Source organism: Argentina anserina, chromosome 2, assembly GCF_933775445.1.
Source record: "Argentina anserina chromosome 2, drPotAnse1.1, whole genome shotgun sequence".
Classification (NCBI taxonomy): domain Eukaryota; kingdom Viridiplantae; phylum Streptophyta; class Magnoliopsida; order Rosales; family Rosaceae; genus Argentina; species Argentina anserina.
Window position 1 is genome coordinate 3315359 of NC_065873.1, and position 19098 is coordinate 3334456.

A 19098-nucleotide genomic window follows, 5' to 3' on the forward strand; every position below is an offset into this window, starting at 1 on the left:
TGAATTCGATTGCATGCAAATTTAGATTAGGCCCTAAGTCAATCTAAATGTTGATTGAAATCTTGCACGATTAGATGATCCCCTAAGGCTCTAATTGTATTGGTGTCTAAAAAGTATGTAATTGGTCGAATTAGAATGCATGATAGGTTCGAACTTGTAATTATGTGGTGTAATGGTAAATTTGGTTTAAGTTTGTTAAAGAGAAGTCGATCATGTAAATAATAATTTAGGTTTTATTTTAGTAGTTAATAATCAATCTCAAACCCCCAATTATTTGTTAACACTAAAAGTTTAGAGCTCCCTTCAATTCCCCGGAAAGAACGATCCCTGCTTATTTTATACTAACGATGATGTTTTACAGGGTTTATTATAGACGTTTTAATAAAACGCTCTATCAACGTGTTGGTATGTCGGAATCTAGCCTGTGTCGGGCGACAGTTACGATACTGTTAGAGCTATAGTATGTATGTCAGTGTACTGCATGAGGGGTAACAGATGGGTTATCGGCTTATAAGTACCCATATTTTGGATATTAGGTAGCAAGTGGTTGCCTAATGTCGGTCGGCGTACTAACATGAGGGGTAGCAAAGGTGTACCAGCGCTCATGAGTACCCGTATTATATATTTATTTGGGTAAATAGAGGGCTTGCCCGATTTCTCATGAGCACATATATTTTCTGATATTATTTGACAACCAGATGGGCCGTCCAATGACTCATGAGTGCATTTATGATTAATACTTTATGTATTTTCTTATGTATTTATATGCGAGTTATATTGTTGTTTTACTCATACGAGCTGCAAAGCTTACCGGGTTTGTGTTTACAATTCCGGTGCACCTATTCGATGGTGTATGGGATAATTCCGCAGGTGTGGATTAGCGGAATCGATGGACAATTCTGAAGACTTTGAAATTGTTTTATTTTATCTTGTGGTGAGGATTGAGAAGATTTTTACATTTCCATTTGATATAATGCTTGAATTATAAATTTGGTTTGTAATAATCAATTTAACTGAGTTGTACCATGAACTCAGTAATGATCCACTGTGATATTAAAATGATTTCGATTTATTGGTATTGTTTTAGAGTTTTTCATGGCTTCAATTCGAGTTTCATACACGAAATTTCGAGGTCGTGACATCTAATTCCTCCTTCGATGGCAGCTACCTTTAGTAAGTCCACATCTCTCATCACCTCAAATCAATTCGTTTTGTTTTAGCTCTTCTAAAAGTTGTGGGTGTAGCTCAATTTGGTTTAGATGGCTGGGTTGCTTGAGGAGATTAGGTGCTGCGAGTATATTTGGTGCTTCGAATAGATTGGCTTTGTGTTGCTTGTTTTATGTTGGAGAATTTGATTGGAGGTAGGGAAAATAATCTCTCCTCATAACTTTTTAATTCTATTTTAGTATGTGTTATGAATGTTTGATGGTGATGGTTCTTCCTCTTTTCTCTTGTACAATTGAACTGTATTGATTTGTCTGCTGGTTCAAGATGCCACTTTTGGGTATTGATGGGTTGAGAAAAATCTGGAAAATTGCTTTGGTTCTTCAATATGCCATCTTTACAATGTCAGTTCTTGTTCCTCAGATTACTTATATGAGTTTTTGGCTTTACTGTTAACCTTATTTCTAAACTGGTTATGTACCTATATAAATATTTTCGGATAGCAGTCATTCTCCTTTATACAATGATGTCTAGACTCCAGAGTTATATATATGTCTATATATATTGATTATGTATTTGAGTTTCACTGGAGTTCTTGACATTTTCCCTCTCTGATGAATTCTTCTTGCCTTCTCTTGTTTAAGTGTCCAGTGAAGCACCTTAAGTAATATGGATTGTGTTATACAAAGTTTGGAGGACCTCAAGAATACTACTATGGTCTATACATATATATGTATATACTTTTCTATCCCAAATTTTAGTTACTGTAATGATATGTTGATATTGCGGCAAGTTTCTGTGAATACTTATTGATTTCAAGTTTCATAATGTTTGTTTGAATTAAAGTAATAATCTGGCAAATTTTCCTCTTATATGCTTAAATGTTGTTTCAAGTTATAGTCGATCGCTTTAAGGGAGTAAATAAATCCTGGAAAGCATTGTTGCTTGGATTTAAATATTTGTATTCGTTTAGGCCCGGAAAAGTTATTATGGAATGATTGTCTCCCTAGGGTGTAAAGACACCCAAAACCTGATCAGGATCCGCTATCTTGCAGAAGTTGCTCGGTGGTTAGCTAAGCGGGCTGGGTGATTAGCTGAGTGATGGGCTCTAACCGGCTTGTTAAGGATTTGGTTTACAAAATTTGAAGCTCTTGATGTTTCACTTCTATTTTACAATGGGATATACTTTATTAATCCCAATTCATATCCTGTTTGGATGATCACTGATTTTGCTACTCATTACTATCTTGCTAAACTGAACCTCAACTCATTGTTTTGCACTAATTGTGCTTGTGAACCTATTCAGTCCCTTCCTGTAATAACCCTAAATTTCAAATACATTATTTGAGTTAATTTGAGTTCTATAAAGACTTGAATTTTAGTTTCAATGAATGTGATTGTTTGCGATGTTTCGAAACGAAAAACGGAAACGTTTTCGGAACGTTTATTAAGAAAAACGTTACGTTTCCGAACGTAATTATCGACTTTTATTCCGTCGATCGGTTGCGAAAACTTCCTTCATGAAAGTTGTAGAGCTCATCGATACGAGTTCGGGGGTATGTGACGCGTTCGAAACGGACATCGTACGTAAAAGTTATTCACGTCGGAAGTTAGTTTCCGATTTGGAAACTAGTATAAAAAGGAATGGTTTTCTTTCTAGGGTTTCCATAACAGGAAACCCTTCATTTTCCGCCGCTCACTCTCTCTCTCTCTCTCTCTCTCTCTCTCTCTCGGCCCGACTCTCCTTCTCCCCCTTCGAATTTCCTCTCGCCGATCTACCACCCCAGCCCTCCGTGGTCCTCACCGCCGCTTCACACGACACCGCAAGGACCTCCGCGTCGGACCCCGAGCCAATGAAGCCATACCTCGTCGTCGTGAAGCAGTGAGCCACTACCGAACCTTCTGCAGATTTCCTCCGCCGCTGCCAAGCTACTCCGGCGCTCCCCACGGCTCGATCGAGGTAAGGGATGATGGAATATGGTTGTGGTGATGATTTTGTCTGGTTTTTGATTTGATTTGAGGGAGTTTGTGGTGGAATGGGGGAGAGGGTCACCGCCGCCTAGAGGCAGCGCGTGAAGGGGAATGGGGCAGCCTAGGGGTGGTCTGCGACCATAGAGAGAAAGAGGAGGAGGAGAGGATGGGTTTCGGGCCGGCGGTGGCGTGATACGCGCCGTGGTTAGCCTCGGCGCGTAGGGCCCACGCGCAGCCCGCCGGAGGTGGCGCGTGTGCCACACGCGCCGCCACGTGCGGCGGTGGGACAAGTTTTGACAGAAGGGTATTTTTGTAATTTACTGTGTACGGTAAAAGTAAATGTAATTTTTATTTACTGCGGTAAATGTAATTAAATTTTACCTTCGGTAAATGTAATTATAAATTACTTTCGGTAAATATAAAAAGTAAATTGTAAAAGGGTAATTTAGTAAATTTTATTTACTGAGTTGTATTTACATTTAAATCGTACGTATACGTACAAAATACGTATTAATATTTATACGTACAGAAATACGTATATAATATTTATACGTACAGAAATACGTATCTAATATTTATACGTACAGAAATACGTATTTAATATTTATACGTACATAAATACGTATTAATGTTTATACGTACAGAAATACGTATTAATATTTATACGTACAGAAATACGTATTAATAGTTATACGTACAGAAGTACGTATTAATATTTATACGTACAGAAGTACATATTTAATATCTATACGTACAAAAATACGTATATAGTATTTATACGTACAGAAATACGTATATAATATTTATACGTACAGAAATACGTATTAATTGAGTATTGTACAGTAACCGTGAATAGTGAACAGTGAACAGTAACTTCGTATAAACCAAAATTGCTGAACAGTAACCGTATATTACTGTTTTGGCATTTAAAGGTTTACGAAACGATTCTAAATTCTTTTCTTATTCTTTTAAGGTGATCGTTAAATCGAGGAAAGGAATTAGCATCGCGAATTGTGGAATTACGCTCAAGTCAATAAAGTGAGTAAAATCTCACTGAATTACGAATCTACCCTCGCGGTGATTCAACATTTTTGCAAGTGTGTTTATTTAATGAATTACAACATGTATATAACTTAGTGGACTACGTATATATATAGTATAATGGTAATAAATACATATATATATATAGTTCATTAAATTACATACTGTTATTAATTCATTAAAAATAGTCATTTCGGTGACAGAAAAATTGTGCATGTGTGATTTTAATGGTACGATATGATGTGAGATTATCGTACGTAATTTTTCAGGTGTTTATGAAATATGACATGTATATGATATAGTGGACTATGTATATATTGTATAAATGGTAAATAAATACAAATATATATAGTTTGCTATATAATATACTGTTATGATTTTTATTATGATATATTGTGAAAGTTTTAAAACGTACAATATGATGAGTGATTATTGTACATGATTTTATCTCGGAAAATGTGAAATATTGTGATTTGTCTTCGGACGTGATGTGTGGTACAATATGATGTGAGATTATTGTACATGTGAGGCAAGTCGGAACCTAGCCTTTGGCCGGGCGAAAGTTACGATACAGTTAGAGCTCTAGTCTGTCTGCCATAGTACTGCATGAGGTAACGGGTGGTTATCTGATCATGGGTACTCAGCTTGTTTTGGATGTTGGGTGGCGGGTGGTTACCCAACATCAGCGGTATACTAAGTGAGGGGTAACGGACGTGTACCAGCGCTCATTAGTTACCATTTTGTGAAAGTATTAGAGTAACCAGATGGGTTGCTCGTTTTCTCATGGTTTCCATTTTACTGTGTTGATGTGGAGTTGTGTCTTTTATGAGTCGAGAGTTATTTTAATATTTTACTCATACGAGCTGTAAAGCTTACCGGGTTTGTGTTGCAATCCCGGTGCACCAAATTCAATGGTGTAGGGGATACTTCCGCAGGTGCTGAGTAGTGGTGATTGAGTGACGACCCGAAGACTCGAAGTCGATCGCATCCAGTCGTGGTGAGGTTTCAGCGTGGATGGTGTGTGTGATTTGGTGTGATTTTATTTGTGAGTGTGTTGTGAGGATTATACAATTCCATTTGTTATATGTTGAATTATCATTTGGGTTTGTAATAATCGGCTTGACTGAGTTATATTTTAAACTCAGATGAGATCCGCTGTTACGCTTTAATGATTTCGATTTATTTGAGATTATTTGGTGTTTAACGACTTTAGAATTTTGAGTTTTTAAGCTCGAAATTTTGGGGTCGTTACACTTCCTGCAACATTTTTGAAAGAATATTATTTCTTCTTATTTTTACTTAACTGATCATATTTCTAAAATTATCCTCTTTGCCCTTATCCACTATTTATATTCACTTCTTTCATTCTTAATATGTGTTAATTTAGAATCATTGTTATGGTGATTGTATTATCGTCCCTACTGAGCATGTAAAGCTCATTCCCTACATTCTTATTGTGATTTCAGCTAAGAATAGTGCGAGTGGTTCCAGTATTCCTGAATTATCTTGAGGTGCTAGTTTTTGGAGTCTTACCCTTTTTGAAGTGCAAGTTTGACTGTATTTTCCCACTACTTTGTGCTGATATAGATAGACTACTATACTAGGAGATGTACTTCTATTTTTTCTGTGTAAATGTTGTATATTTAGTTGAGGTATAAACTTGGAGAAATGGTACTGAAATTTGGTGGCGTTCTTTGAAGACGAGTTGTACTTCTTTGTTTTAAATGAAAGTTCACTCTTTATCCTCAATTATACTATTTTGTAGTTTCACTGGAAACTTTGTAAAAATCATGTACAAGAACTGAAATGGTTGCCACATTTTAATATTTCAGTTTGCAATGTCTTTCTCTATTTCATTATCAAGTTCTAAATTTGTTTCCTACTCTTTTGTAAGAAAAAAGAAGTATAGTTATTTTGAAAGAACTTTCTACCTATTCCTTAGCAAAAATCCACCATATTAGTCATTATCCCATTTTGGGGTGTGACATTTTGGTATCAGACCTACAGGTTAATACCTCGGATCAGTTTCTTGTTTCTTTTTGTCTATGATTGTCGTGTTTTGGTTACCTCAGTGGTGCTATGATTGTTTTGAGTCAATGCCTATAGTGTTTGGCTGTATTTTGCATGGTATTGCTTGCTCGAAATTGATTTGGATTGGTGCTTAATTGTTTGTTTCAAAGTGGTGATTTTGCTTGTTTGCTTCGCTTTACCTATGCCCTGTGATGTTTCTGTTTGGGCTGAGTGAAAGTCCTGTGTGATTATTGTTTGTGGAATTGCCTTGCTTTTGGTCTAGAGCGCTGGTTAGTTGTGTCATAATGTTAGAATTTTATTTCTTTCTTATAGAAATGGCTGATGAAGGAGAGAGTTAGTCAGGATCTTCTGCGGCTAATGCGGAAGTAAGTGGGGAATATTTACTTAGTGCTTTACAAGGTATTACAAGTGTACTTCAACAAGCTCTTCATGCTTAACAACATCCACCCCCACCAGCTACTGATCACGATACAAAGTCGATGGTAGCATTACGAGAGTTCAAGCACAAAAAGCCCCAGTTTTTAAAGGTGACCCATATACTGTTGTAGCTGAACAGTGGTTAGAGGACATAAACAAAATCCTAAATGCTCTCAATATTAGAGAAAACACCTCAAAGGTTACTCTTGCTGCCTATCAATTTAGTGGGGAAGCTACATAATGGTGGGAGATGATTTTGCGCACCCACAGTATAGAAATTATGACTTGGGATCAATTCAGCCAAATTTTCTTTGACAAGTACTTTCCAGAAGTCATGCGAGAAGCTAAAGCATATAAATTTATCAAATTAGAGCAAGGGATGATGACAGTTTTCAGAATTTGGTGGCCGCTTTAGAAAGTTGTCTCGGTATGCTCCTGAAAATTGTGTCTACTGAGTTTAAAAAGGCTCATAAATTTGAGGGTGGACTTCGACCGAATATTAGATCAAAGGTGTCAGTTTTGAGGCTTCCAAGCTATGCTGAGGTTCTTGAATGAGCCTTGATTGCTGAGAAGGATTGTGAAGAATTCAGGAAGTTTAATGAGAAGAAGCGAGCGAAGAGTCAACGTTCTGATTATCCAAATAAAAATGAAAAGACATCTTCATGGTCTTATCGAGGTTTTACAGCACCACAGCCACGACCACCAACTGGTCTTGTTTGTTTCAAGTGTGGAAAGCCTAGTCATTACAAAAATAATTGTCCAGAAGGGGATGGATCTCAGAGTGTAATGGGACCTCAAAGGTCTGCTAACTCTTCCCAAGTACGACCTTATTTTCAACCTCAACACACATTGAGTTCTAAAGGCTTTAGACCAGCCCAACAATCATCTCAAGTTTCTGTTGGGTCAGATCTACAACGAAATCAGTATAGGGGCAATGGCAAAGGTTTCAGGGACATAAAACTCAAGGAAGAATGAATGCAATTGCACTGCAGCAAGGAGAGTCTTCTGATCACATGATGGTACAACGTACACTCCCTATGTTTAATTCTTGGGCTAGGGTTCTGTTTGATAGTTGTGCTTCACATTCTTGTATGGCATTGTCGTATGCATTTTCTTTGGGGGTAGAATTTGAAATATTAGAGATACCTCTTAATGTGAAATCTCCCATGAGGCGAGTAGATACCGTTACGGTGGATAAGATTTGTAGAAATTGTGGGCTGACCATCAATGACCTATCATCTTTTAATCTGTTACTACTTGATATGTCAAATTACGATGTTATTTTGGGTATGGACTCGTTGTATTCACATCAATTATTAATAGATTGTTTTGAGAAGAAGTTATATGGGATTTTCCCTATTGGTGTTGCCTTTCAGTTTGTTAGTAGGAGAAGTAAGAAAATTTCTGAGCCACCTAGTCAATTTTACAAGTTTGTGAAATCATCGAGTCTTGTTGCCTCTCTTGGTTGGGAAGACCCATGTAGTAAGGATTCAATATTGCCTTCTGTAGTGTGTGAATTTCCTGATGTTTTTCATGAGAAATTAAATGAGTTGCCGCCACATCGCGATGTAGATTTTTCTATCGAAGTTTATCCCGGCACCACTCCAATTTCAGTAGCACCGTATCGTATGGCACCTGCTGAATTGCGTGAATTGAAAACTCAGTTAGAAGAGCTAGAGGAAGTTGGTTTCATACGTCCTAGTGTTTCTCCTTGGGGTGCTCCTGTTTTATTTGTTAAGAAGAAAGATGGTTCTCTCAGATTATGCATTGATTATCAGTCAGTTGAACAAGGTAACATTGAAAAACAAATATCCATTACCTCATATTGATGATTTGTTTGATCAGCTAAAGGGGTCCTGTTGTTTTTCAAAGATTGATCTCCGATCATGTTATCATCAGTTAACACTGAAAGAAGAAGATGTGCTGAAGACAGCGTTTCGAACACGATATGGGCATTATGAGTTCCGTGTGATGTCTTTTGGCTTAACAAATGCACCAGCTGCATTTATGGATCTTATGAACCGAATTTTCAAGGCATATCTTGATCAGTTTGTTGTAGTGTTTATTGATGATATTATGGTGTATTCATCTTCAGAGGCTGAGCATGAGCAATACTTGCGTATTGTGCTTCAACTTTTTGCGTGAGAATCAATTATATGCTAAAGTTAGTAAGTGTGATTTCTGGTTACATGAAGTAAACTTTCTCAGACATGTTGTTTCAGCTGGTGGTATTTTAGTTGATCCATCAAAGGTGGAAGCGGTTACTAAATGGGAGAGACCAAAGAATGTGTTTGAGATTCGTAGCTTTTTGGGTCTTGCCGGTTATTATTGTTGATTCATTAAAGATTTTTCTCGTCTTACTACCCCAATGATGAAACTTACACAAAAAGAAGTGAAGTTTCAATGGAATGATGCTTGTGAGCAGGTTTTCATGGAATTGAAGAAGAGACTTACTTCTACACCTATTCTTGTGATTCCAGAACAAGGACTGGGATATACTGTGTATTGTGATACTTCACATGAGGGGTTGGGATGTGTTCTTATGCAGCAAGGTAAAGTAGTTGCTTATGGATCACGTCAACTGAAGAATCATGAATGTAATTACCCTACACATGATCTTGAATTGGCAGCAGTTGTATTTGCATTAAAAGTATGGCTACATTATTTATATGGAGAAAGGTTTGAAGTGTTTTCTGATCACAAAAGTCTCAAATACTTGTTCACCCAAAAGGACTTGAACCTTAGGTGGATGGAGTACTTAGGAGACTATGATTATGAAATTTCTTATCATCCAGGCAATGCCAACACAATAGCAGATGCATTAAGTTGAAAAAGTCGTAATAGTTTTGCACCAGTAGCAGTTCATGAGTGGGAGATGCTTAGTGAAGTAGCTATGTTCAACTTTCAAGTTCTGGATGAAGAAAACTTAGCTTGTATACAAAGCATGGTAGCTAAAACCTACACTAATTAATGTGGTTATCGAAGTGCAGCAAAGGGATCCATAGGTAAAGATGGTTTCTACTCAAATTTCACAAGGGAAAGGCCTAGAAGGGTGGAACATACGGTTAGATGGAGGGCTGGTCCATAGAGGACGTTTGTTTGTGCCATCAGTAGATCATTGTAGAGAGCAAGTTCTACGTGAATTTCATCACTCTCGATTCGCAGTACACCCCGGAGGAACTAAAATGTACCATAACTTGTGTATGCAATATTGGTGGAGTGGAAAGAAGCGAGACACATGAGAGTTTATAGCCAAATGTCTTACTTGTCAACAAATGAAGGTTGAGCATAAAATTCCAGCTGTGTTACTTCAACCTCTTCCAGTGTTGGAGTGGAAATGGGAGCATATTACTATGGATTTTGTATCCGGATTACCAAGGTCAGTTCAGGGACATGATTATGTATGAGTAATTGTAGATCGATTAACAAAGTCTACTCATTTTCTACCCATTCGTGTGACTGATTTTGTAGAGTCCTTGAGTAAGTTATATGTATGTAATGTTGTTAGACTTCATGGTGTCCCAGTATTGATTGTTTCTGATCGTGATTCCGATTTACATCTCAATTTTGGCAAGGTCTGCAAGATGCTTTAGGGACCCAATTATGTTTTAGCACTGCATTTCATCCACAGACAGATGGTCACTCTGAAAGGACAATCCAAATCCTTGAGGATATGCTTTATACGTGTGTTTTAGACTTTAAGGGCAGTTGGGAAGATCACTTGCCATTAGTGGAATTTGTGTATAATAATAGTTATCAGTCTAGCATTCAAATGGCTCCTTATGAAGCGTTGTATGGGCGATCTTGTAGATCTCCATTGTGTTAGGCTGAAGTTGGAGACAAGATAATGTTAGAACCTGATATGGTGCACGAAACTGCTGATCAAGTTCAGTTAATTCGATAACGACTTATTACTGCTCAAAGTCGCCTGAAAAGTTATGGTGATGTTAGAAGAACACCATTGAGTTTTGAATCAGGTGATCATGTGCTGCTAAAGGTATTACCACGTCCTAGAATAAAGAGATTTTGTCTCAAGGGAAAGTTGTCACCTCGTAACATTGGACCGTTTCAGATTTTAGATAAAGTTGGTGAAGTGGCATATCGATTGGCACTTCCCCCGCAGCTGGTTGGAGTTCATAATGTTTTCCATGTTACGATGCTTAAAGAGTATAATTCAAACCCTTCACATGTACTGAACTGGGAGGATGTCAATGTTCATGAAGAGGTTTCTTATGAGGAAGGAGCAGTATGTATTTTGGACACCAAAAACCATGTTTTGCGTAGGAAAACCATTCGTCTTGTTAAAGTCTTGTGGAGGCAACATGGGAAACATAAGCTAAAATGAGAGAATTATATCCTGAGCTTTTTAGTATACAAGGTCAGTTTTGAAATTTGAGGACAAAATTTTTAAAGGGGGTAGTTTGTGACGAGCATGACTTTAGCTGGATGTGTCATTGATTAGTTTGCTTATTCTCATGTTTTATTTCTTGATTAGGATTAGCATAATTTTCTATTGGACTTATTTCATTTTATTTATTAGTTTCTAAAGTTGTGAAAGAAAATTTGTGTTTAAGCTAAAAACTTATTTGCATGTCTTGGTAGATACAAGCATCCGGCCATAACTTTGGGTTATACACGTGCTATTTCCTTGTCCATCTCTATCACTTACTGAAAGGAAAAAAAAAAAGGGGTCAGTCTCACTTTTCTTCTCTTATGTAAAAATTTGTCTTCCCTCCTTCTACTGAATTTTCTTTGAGAATTCAGTTATCTGTCACACTCAAATCTACACCTTGCACCCAAATCTATAACGTCAAGGATTGTCAATAAAGTCCCTGCCAGGAATTCTGATTCCTTGTTCAATGGCAGCTACCTTTAGTAAGTCCACATGTCTCATCTCATCTTCTCAAATCAATTCGTTGTGTTTTAGCTCTTCTAAAAGTTGTGGGTGTGGCTCTATTTGGTTTAGGTGGTTGGGTTGCTTGAGGAGACTAGGTGTTGCGAGTAGATTTGGTGTTTCGAATAGATTGGCTTTGTGTTGCTTATTTTCTGTTGGAGAATTTAATTGGAGGTAGGGAAAATAATCTCTCCTCAGAACGGTGATTCTATTTTAATATGTGTTATGAATGTTTGATTGTAATGGTTCTTCCTCTTTTCTCTTGTACGATTGAACTGTATTGACTTGTCTGCTGGTTCAAGATGCCACTTTTGGGTATTGATGGGTTGAGAAACATCTGGAAAATTGGATTGGTTCTTTAATATTCCATCTTTACAATATCATTTCTTGTTCCTCAGATTACTAGAGTGAGTTTTTGGCTTTACTGTTAACCTTATTTCTAAACTGGTTATGTACCTATATAAATATTTTCGGATAGCAGTCATACTCCTTTATACAATGATGTGGAGTTATATATATGTCTATTAGGGCTGTTAATGGGTCGTGTCGGGTTGGGTTCGTGTCGGATCAAAGTGTCTCGCGTGTTATAAAATATAAACCCAAACTCAACCCATTTAATAATCGTGTCAAAAATTTAAACTCAAACTCAACCTATTTATTAAACGGGTTACCCGTTTACAACCCGTTTAACTCATTTAATGAATATATTTGTTGTTTTAGATAAGATAACTAACTAAAACAATAATCAAATAAAAAAAAATCTTTGTACTACCCAAAATTCTAATTCAAAATAAGAAAAAACTTACTAAACCTTTATATACATATAATATTACCATTTTAAATAGCTTGTGTACGCGTATTTTATATAGAATTTAGTTTGACTCATTTATTAAACGTGTCATGCGGGTTCATTTCGTGTTAGCAGGTTAACCCGTCGTTGACCCGTTTATTAAATGGGTCATGGCGGGTTGATCCACCGCTGACCCGCTTTTTAATCGTGCGGGTTCAACCCGCTTTATTTTGTGCGGGTTTCGAGTCGTGTTATCGGGTCATGTCGAAATTGACAGCCCTATGTCTATATATATTGATTATGTATTTGAGTTTCACTGTAGTTCTTGACGTTTTCCCTCTCTGATGAATTCTTCTTGCCTTCTCTTGTTTAAGTGTCCAGTGAAGCACCTTATGTAATATTTATTGTATTATACAAAATTTGGAGGACTCAAGAATACTACTATGGTCTATACATATATATATATATATATATATATATATGTATATACTTTTCTTTCCAAAATTTTAGTTAGTGTAATGATATGTTGATATTGCGGCAAGTTTCTGTGAATACTTATTGAGTTTAAAGTTTCATAATGTTTGTTTGAAGTAAGGCAATATTCTGGCAGATTTTCCTCTTCTATGCTTCAATGAGGTTTCAAGTTATAGTCGATCGCTTTAAGGCAGTAAATAAATTATGGAAAGCATTGTTGCTTGGATTTAAATGTTTTTATTCGGTTAGGCCCGGGAAAGTTATTATGGAAGGATTGTCTCTAGGGTACAAAGACACCCAAAACCTGATCAGGATCCGTTATCTTGCAGAAGTTGCTCAGTGGTTAGCTGAGCAGGCTAGGTGATTAGCTGAGCAGTGGGCTCTAACCGGCTTGTTAAGGATTTGGTTTACAAAATTTGAAGCTCTTAATGTTTCACTTCTATTTTACAATGGGATTTACTTTATCTATCCCAATTCTTATCATGTTTGGATGATCACTGATTTTGCTACTCATTACTAACTTGCTAAATTGAACTTCAACTCATTGTTTTGCACTAATTGTGCTTGTGAACCTATTCAGTCCCCTCCTGCATTATTTTTGAAAGAATATTATTTCATCTGATTTTTACTTAACTGATCATATTTCTGAAATTATCCTCTTTGCTCATATCCACTATTTATATTCACTTCTTTCATTCTTAATATGTGCTAATTTAAAATCATTGTTATGGTGATTGTATTATCGTCCCTACTGAGCATATAAAGCTCATTCTCTATATTCTTATTGTGATTTTAGGTGAGAATAGTGAGAGTGGTTCTAGTATTTCTAATTATGTTGAGGTGCTAGTTTTTGGAGTCTTACCCTATTTGAAGTGCAAGCTTTACTGTATTTTCTTTGGCCACTACTTTGTGCTGATGTAGATAGACTACTATCCCAGGAGATGTACTTCTATTTTGTTGTGTAAAGGTTGTATATTTAGTTGAGGTATAAACCTGGAGAAATGGTATTGAAATTTGGTGGCGTTGTTTGAAAACAAGTTGTACTTCTTTGTTTTAAATAAAAGTTCACTCTTTATCTTCAATTATTTTATTTTGTAGTTTCACTGGAAACTTTGTAAAAGTCATGTACAAGAACTGATATTTGTTGCCACATTTCAATATTTCAGTTTGTAATTTCTTTCTCTATGTCATTATCAAGTTCTAAATTATTTTCTTACTCTTTTGTAAGAAAAAAAAAAGTATAGTTATTTTAAAAGAACTTTCTACCTATTGCTTAGCATAAATCCACCACATTAGTCATAATCCCGGTTTGGGGTGTGACAATGTAGCTGCATCACCTGGTAACTTTTTCTGCAAATTAAGAAATCTTTATATGGTCTTAAACAATGACATCGTGCTTGGTTTGGAAGATTCTCACAGTTCATACAAAGGGTCAGTTACAAGCAGAGTAATTCAGACCACACTTTGTTTCTCAAACATCAACAAGAAAATGTCACATCCTTGATTATCTATGTTGATGATATGATAATCACTGGCAATGACACTATGGAGATTGATATATTACAGAAGCAACTAGCCTCTGAGTTTGAGATGAAGAACCTCGGTGAGCTCAAGTACTTCTTAGGCATTGAGGTAGGCAGGAGGAGAGAAGGAATATACTTGTGTCAAAGAAAGTATATACTCGATCTCCTAACAGAGACATGTATGTTGGATTGCATACCTGTTGACACCTCTATTGAGCAGAATCATCGTTTAGTAGAATATCCAGATCAAGTTCCTACTAATCGATCTCGTTATCAGAGACTAGTTGGGCGCTTGATTTACTTGACTCATACCAGACTAGATGTTGCTTATGCAGTAAGTGTGATAAGTCAGTTCATGGATAATCCAAGTGAAAATCAGATGAATGTTGTTGTGAGAATTTTAAAGTACTTGAAATCAGCTCCAGTGAGAGGAACGATGTTCTCTAAACACAATAATATTCTTGAAGTTTGTGGTTTCACTGATGCAGACTGGGCTGGAAATATAACAGACAGAAGGTCGACATCGGGTTATTTTACCTTTGTGGGAGGTAATTTGGTAACATGGAAAAGCAAGAAATAGAAAGTAGTGGCACGATCTAGTGCGGAAGCTCAGTACAGAGGTATGGCTCATGGTTTGTGTGAGTTGCTATGGTTGAGAAACTTGCTATGTGATTTGGGTGTCAAACTAAAAACTACCATGAAATTGTATTGTAACAACCGGGCAGCAATTGATATTTCATATAATCCAGTGCAACATGATCACATTAAACATGTAAAGGTTGATCGTTACTTTATAAAAGAAAAGCTTGATGCAAATCTCATCAGTTTTCCTTTTGTTCCTACAGATTAGCAACTTGCAGATATATTGACAAATTTGTTTCTAGAAAGGCTTTTTACGACTCACTTAACAAGTTGGGCATGATTGATGTGTATGCGCCAATTTGAGGGGGAGTGTTAGCACGTTTTATTCAACACAGCTACAATATTGGAAGCAACAAATCTTGATTCTACCTAACAAGATCTCTACTACATTTATGTAGTTGGTTTATATAACTTACAAAGTCTAAGTTTCATACATAACCTTACTATTGTATTTCTCTTTCACACATAGCTATAAGTTAATTGTACAGCTATAAATTTCCTTCAATTCGGAGAAGAAATCATAAGTGAATATACATGCTTAAGAGTATCATACACCATTCTGATTTCATTCTCTCTTAATCTCATAGTTTAACTTGCACTTGTCATATATTCTTAATTACGAAATACGAACCCAACAAAATGTATACTAGGCTGTCTCTGAAATGAAAACAGTGCAGGACTGCATGCATAATCCTTGGATATATTTATCCTAACTGTTGGGATTTCAAGTTTTTCAACCCTTGAATAAGATTATTAAAATCCTGGTATGATGATCCACCTACTTCAACAGCCCTCCTTGCTTGCTTTCCAAGCTCCCTAGCTTTGCTTCTCCTCAACTCTGCTTCTTCACCCACCATGATCTCACTCACAACTTTCACAATAGTTTCCTTCTTCACACTATCCCCAAAAATCATAATCCATTTCTGAGTCCCAACACTTACTCCAATCTTCAGCACTTTCGTCACCAATTTCTCATTGTAAAATTGCTCAGCAGACACAGGCCATGTCACCATAGGAAGCCCTGCAGATATTCCTTCCATTGTGGAGTTCCATCCACAATGTGTCACAAACCCACCAATACTTGGATGATCAAGAATCAAAACCTGAGGAGCCCAACCTCTGATGATCAATCCCTTTCCTTCCATCCTCTCTTCAAATCCTTCAGGCAACCACTCATCTTGGTCCTCCTCATCTTTGCCTCTCCTCACAACCCAAATGAAGTCCTGCCCTGCAGCTTCTAGAGCCATCGCAATCTCCTTGAGCTGAGTCGAGTGGAAGTTAGCCACACTCCCAAAACAGACATACACAACCGAATCCGCTTTCTTTGAATCAAGCCATTTCAAACACTCGTGCTTGTCAACTGTGGCTTCTTTTCCTCTATTTGACTTCTCCTCAATCTCTCTATTGCATAGAGAAACAGGGCCGATATGCCACGCCTTCTTCCCCAACTCATTTCTGTAGTAATCTGCATAAACCGGTTCGAGCTCATAGAAACTGTTAACAATAACTCCATAGCTCTTCAACTCCGATTCTTTACGTGCTTTCATCAACTGGTTCATGCCACTTGAGTCATTGGTTTTGACAAAAGCAGGAACTTGGGAACTTGTCAATTCAATCTCACCAGGGAAATATGGGATCACAAAAGACTCAGTTTCACTTGAAACATTCTTGAAAGGCTTATGGAGCCTCATAACCTCGGAAGCACATAGAGAAAAGAAGCAAGTCCCATGAAACACCAACCTCGGAATACCAAACTTAGCAGCAGCTTCAGTTGCCCAAGGATAGAACATGTCAGCTACAAGGCAAGTCGGCTTGAACTCCTTGAGAAGCTCCTCGAGTTGTGGTTGAATCAAGCGTGCCAAATTGTTGACCAAATCCAATGAGGGTGGTAATGTGTCGACATTCTCACACCCTTTTGGCAGACCAGCTTCTTCACTTGGGAGCTCGATGGCTTTGATTTGGATCAACCCAGACGAGGATTTCCTCGATTGGGTCGACTGGGTGAATCTGGTAGCGTTTAGAGGGGTGGTGACTATGGTGACCCTGACGCCGTGTGAAGCAAAAAGCTTGGCCATGTCGGAGACTGGGATCATGTGGCCGTGAGCCAGGAACGGGAACAAGAATATGTGAACAGAGTCATGGCTTTCGCTGCCCATGTTGGATTTCAGAGCTTGAAAACGAAGAAGATGGAGCGTGTTTGTGCTTATGTTTCTATGGAGGTGAACAAGTTAATATAGGAAAAAAGAGGACCAATGCTTTAATGGTACTAGGAAGACAAAAAGATATTGTGTTCTTACGCAAATGGGGAATTCATACTGTGGAATTGTATGCATTGAATTATAATCATGTGTGGTAGATTATTTCCTAGCATAGAAAGTGAAAGCGATTATAATTCAATGCATACAAAAAACTCAAAATTATGGTTCACATTGAATTCCTCATTTCGTCATGTAAAATCAATGTGAACCTTAGTGCACAAAGCATTTAGGGATGTAAAATCAATGTGACCTCACGGCTTGCATCAGAACAATAGTGATTTTTCCAGGGAATCAAATGGCATGTGACAAGGAAATAGTTTTCCAAGTAAAGAGTAGTGTGGAAAACGAATGATTTCTAAACGACTTGTGTGGTCATATTCGACGGTAAATATGATATATATATATATATATGTGTGTGTTTCTAAAATTAGTTTACATTCCTAATTTTACCAAAAATATTAACTAACTAAAAAGTTATGACACTAACACATTGACTCTAGATGAATAGTTATCGTAACTCTCACCCTTGAGTTTATTGTGTATCTTTGAATTTCTGTTTTTCTTATAACTTGTAATTATATAAAGTTGGTTTTAACTGTACACCACAAAAATTTATCCTTTTTTCTTTGTTAAATAAAGTTGGTTTTAACCGTGCACCACAGTAAAATGCATTTCAAAAACCCTAATAAAAAATAATAAAACAAATAAATAGAAAGAAATATGCAACCCATTAGAGCAAAGACAGCGCGGGAGGCAAGACCACGGTCCCGTTAATTAGCTCATAATTTATGCAACGCGTTAGTTTTTGCCCGACTGAAACCTGGTCGATCAAGCATACTGTCAACTTTTGCCTCTTGTGTTACCCGACCAAGACTGCGGGCTCAACTTAAGTAATACAACTGAAACCCTCAATTTAACCCACTACACATATCTCTTCCCCCTTTTGACCCTGCTATTTCTTCTCGTCTTCTCTTGTTTTCAAAAAATTCTTACTTCTCAAACCCAAACCCGCAGCCCTGCTGTTTCTGCTATTTCTTAAGATCAGTATGAGTAAGGGTATTTGCATGAGTAACTCGGTATGATGGATATGTTCTATTTCAGTATTAAGTAATTTTCACCGGTCAAACATTTTAGGCTATGATCAAGATCAAGATTGTGGTCTGCATATGGGTATGATTTACAAGAGAAGAATTGGAAGAATAAAGAGCAACATGAGCAAGGGTAAATCTCTGAGGGTAAATCTGAGAAGAACAGAAATATAATATCAGAATATTATTGTGAAAAAAAGCTTGCCTTTTGGGGTGCATAAAATTGATGAAAGGCAATGGCAAAATTCCATGAATAGGAGGCAAAACCTCTCCTTTTGCCCTTGCCATTTGCCTCTTGCAGTGCATTTGCTCTTATAAAGAAAATAAGAAACAAAGAGTACACAAATTTTACTATGTGCTAAAACACAATTTACTATGTGCTATCATCACACACGTTGTGTAACTCGGTATGATAATAGTCACGATAAACATAAATAATTAGTTGAGGTAATTCATTATACACCTAAAAATCAACACTCATTTTAAAATAAACTCATCTCTACAACTCTTTCAATTAGGTTGAATGAAAAAAGAAAAAGAAATTATTTGATATAAGAAACCAACTTACTTTTGATCAAAATTACTTTTCTTGCCACTAATACAAATAACAATCATATGTTATTAAATCGCTTAATTATATCTTCCATCCAATCCATGTTGCAAATTATGTACCAAATTCCATAAATTAAGCTTACTATATTAATATTTTAATCACAAATTTGTAATTTCTAGTCTTAATTTACGTTGTTCTTAATTGACTTTATGTCTTAATTACCTTAAATATGAATTATTTATTTGAATCAAT

The 19098-nt window shown here is 36.7% G+C and overlaps 1 protein-coding gene across 1 annotated transcript; it reads right to left on the reverse strand.

The window, feature by feature from the left end:
* Nucleotides 1-15310: 15310 nt before the first annotated feature.
* On the reverse strand, nt 15311-17215 carry LOC126785356 (scopoletin glucosyltransferase-like). The gene has a single exon (XM_050511020.1). The coding sequence runs from the start codon at nt 17101-17103 to the stop codon at nt 15652-15654; it is 1452 nt and encodes a 483-aa protein (XP_050366977.1). The 5' UTR covers nt 17104-17215; the 3' UTR covers nt 15311-15651.
* Between the last annotated feature and the right edge of the window lie 1883 nt (nt 17216-19098).

What these genes read in the sequence shown, in the direction of transcription:
- LOC126785356 (XM_050511020.1), bottom strand. Translation starts at nt 17,103, where the DNA reads ATGGGCAGCGAAAGCCATGACTCTGTTCACATATTCTTGTTCCCGTTC.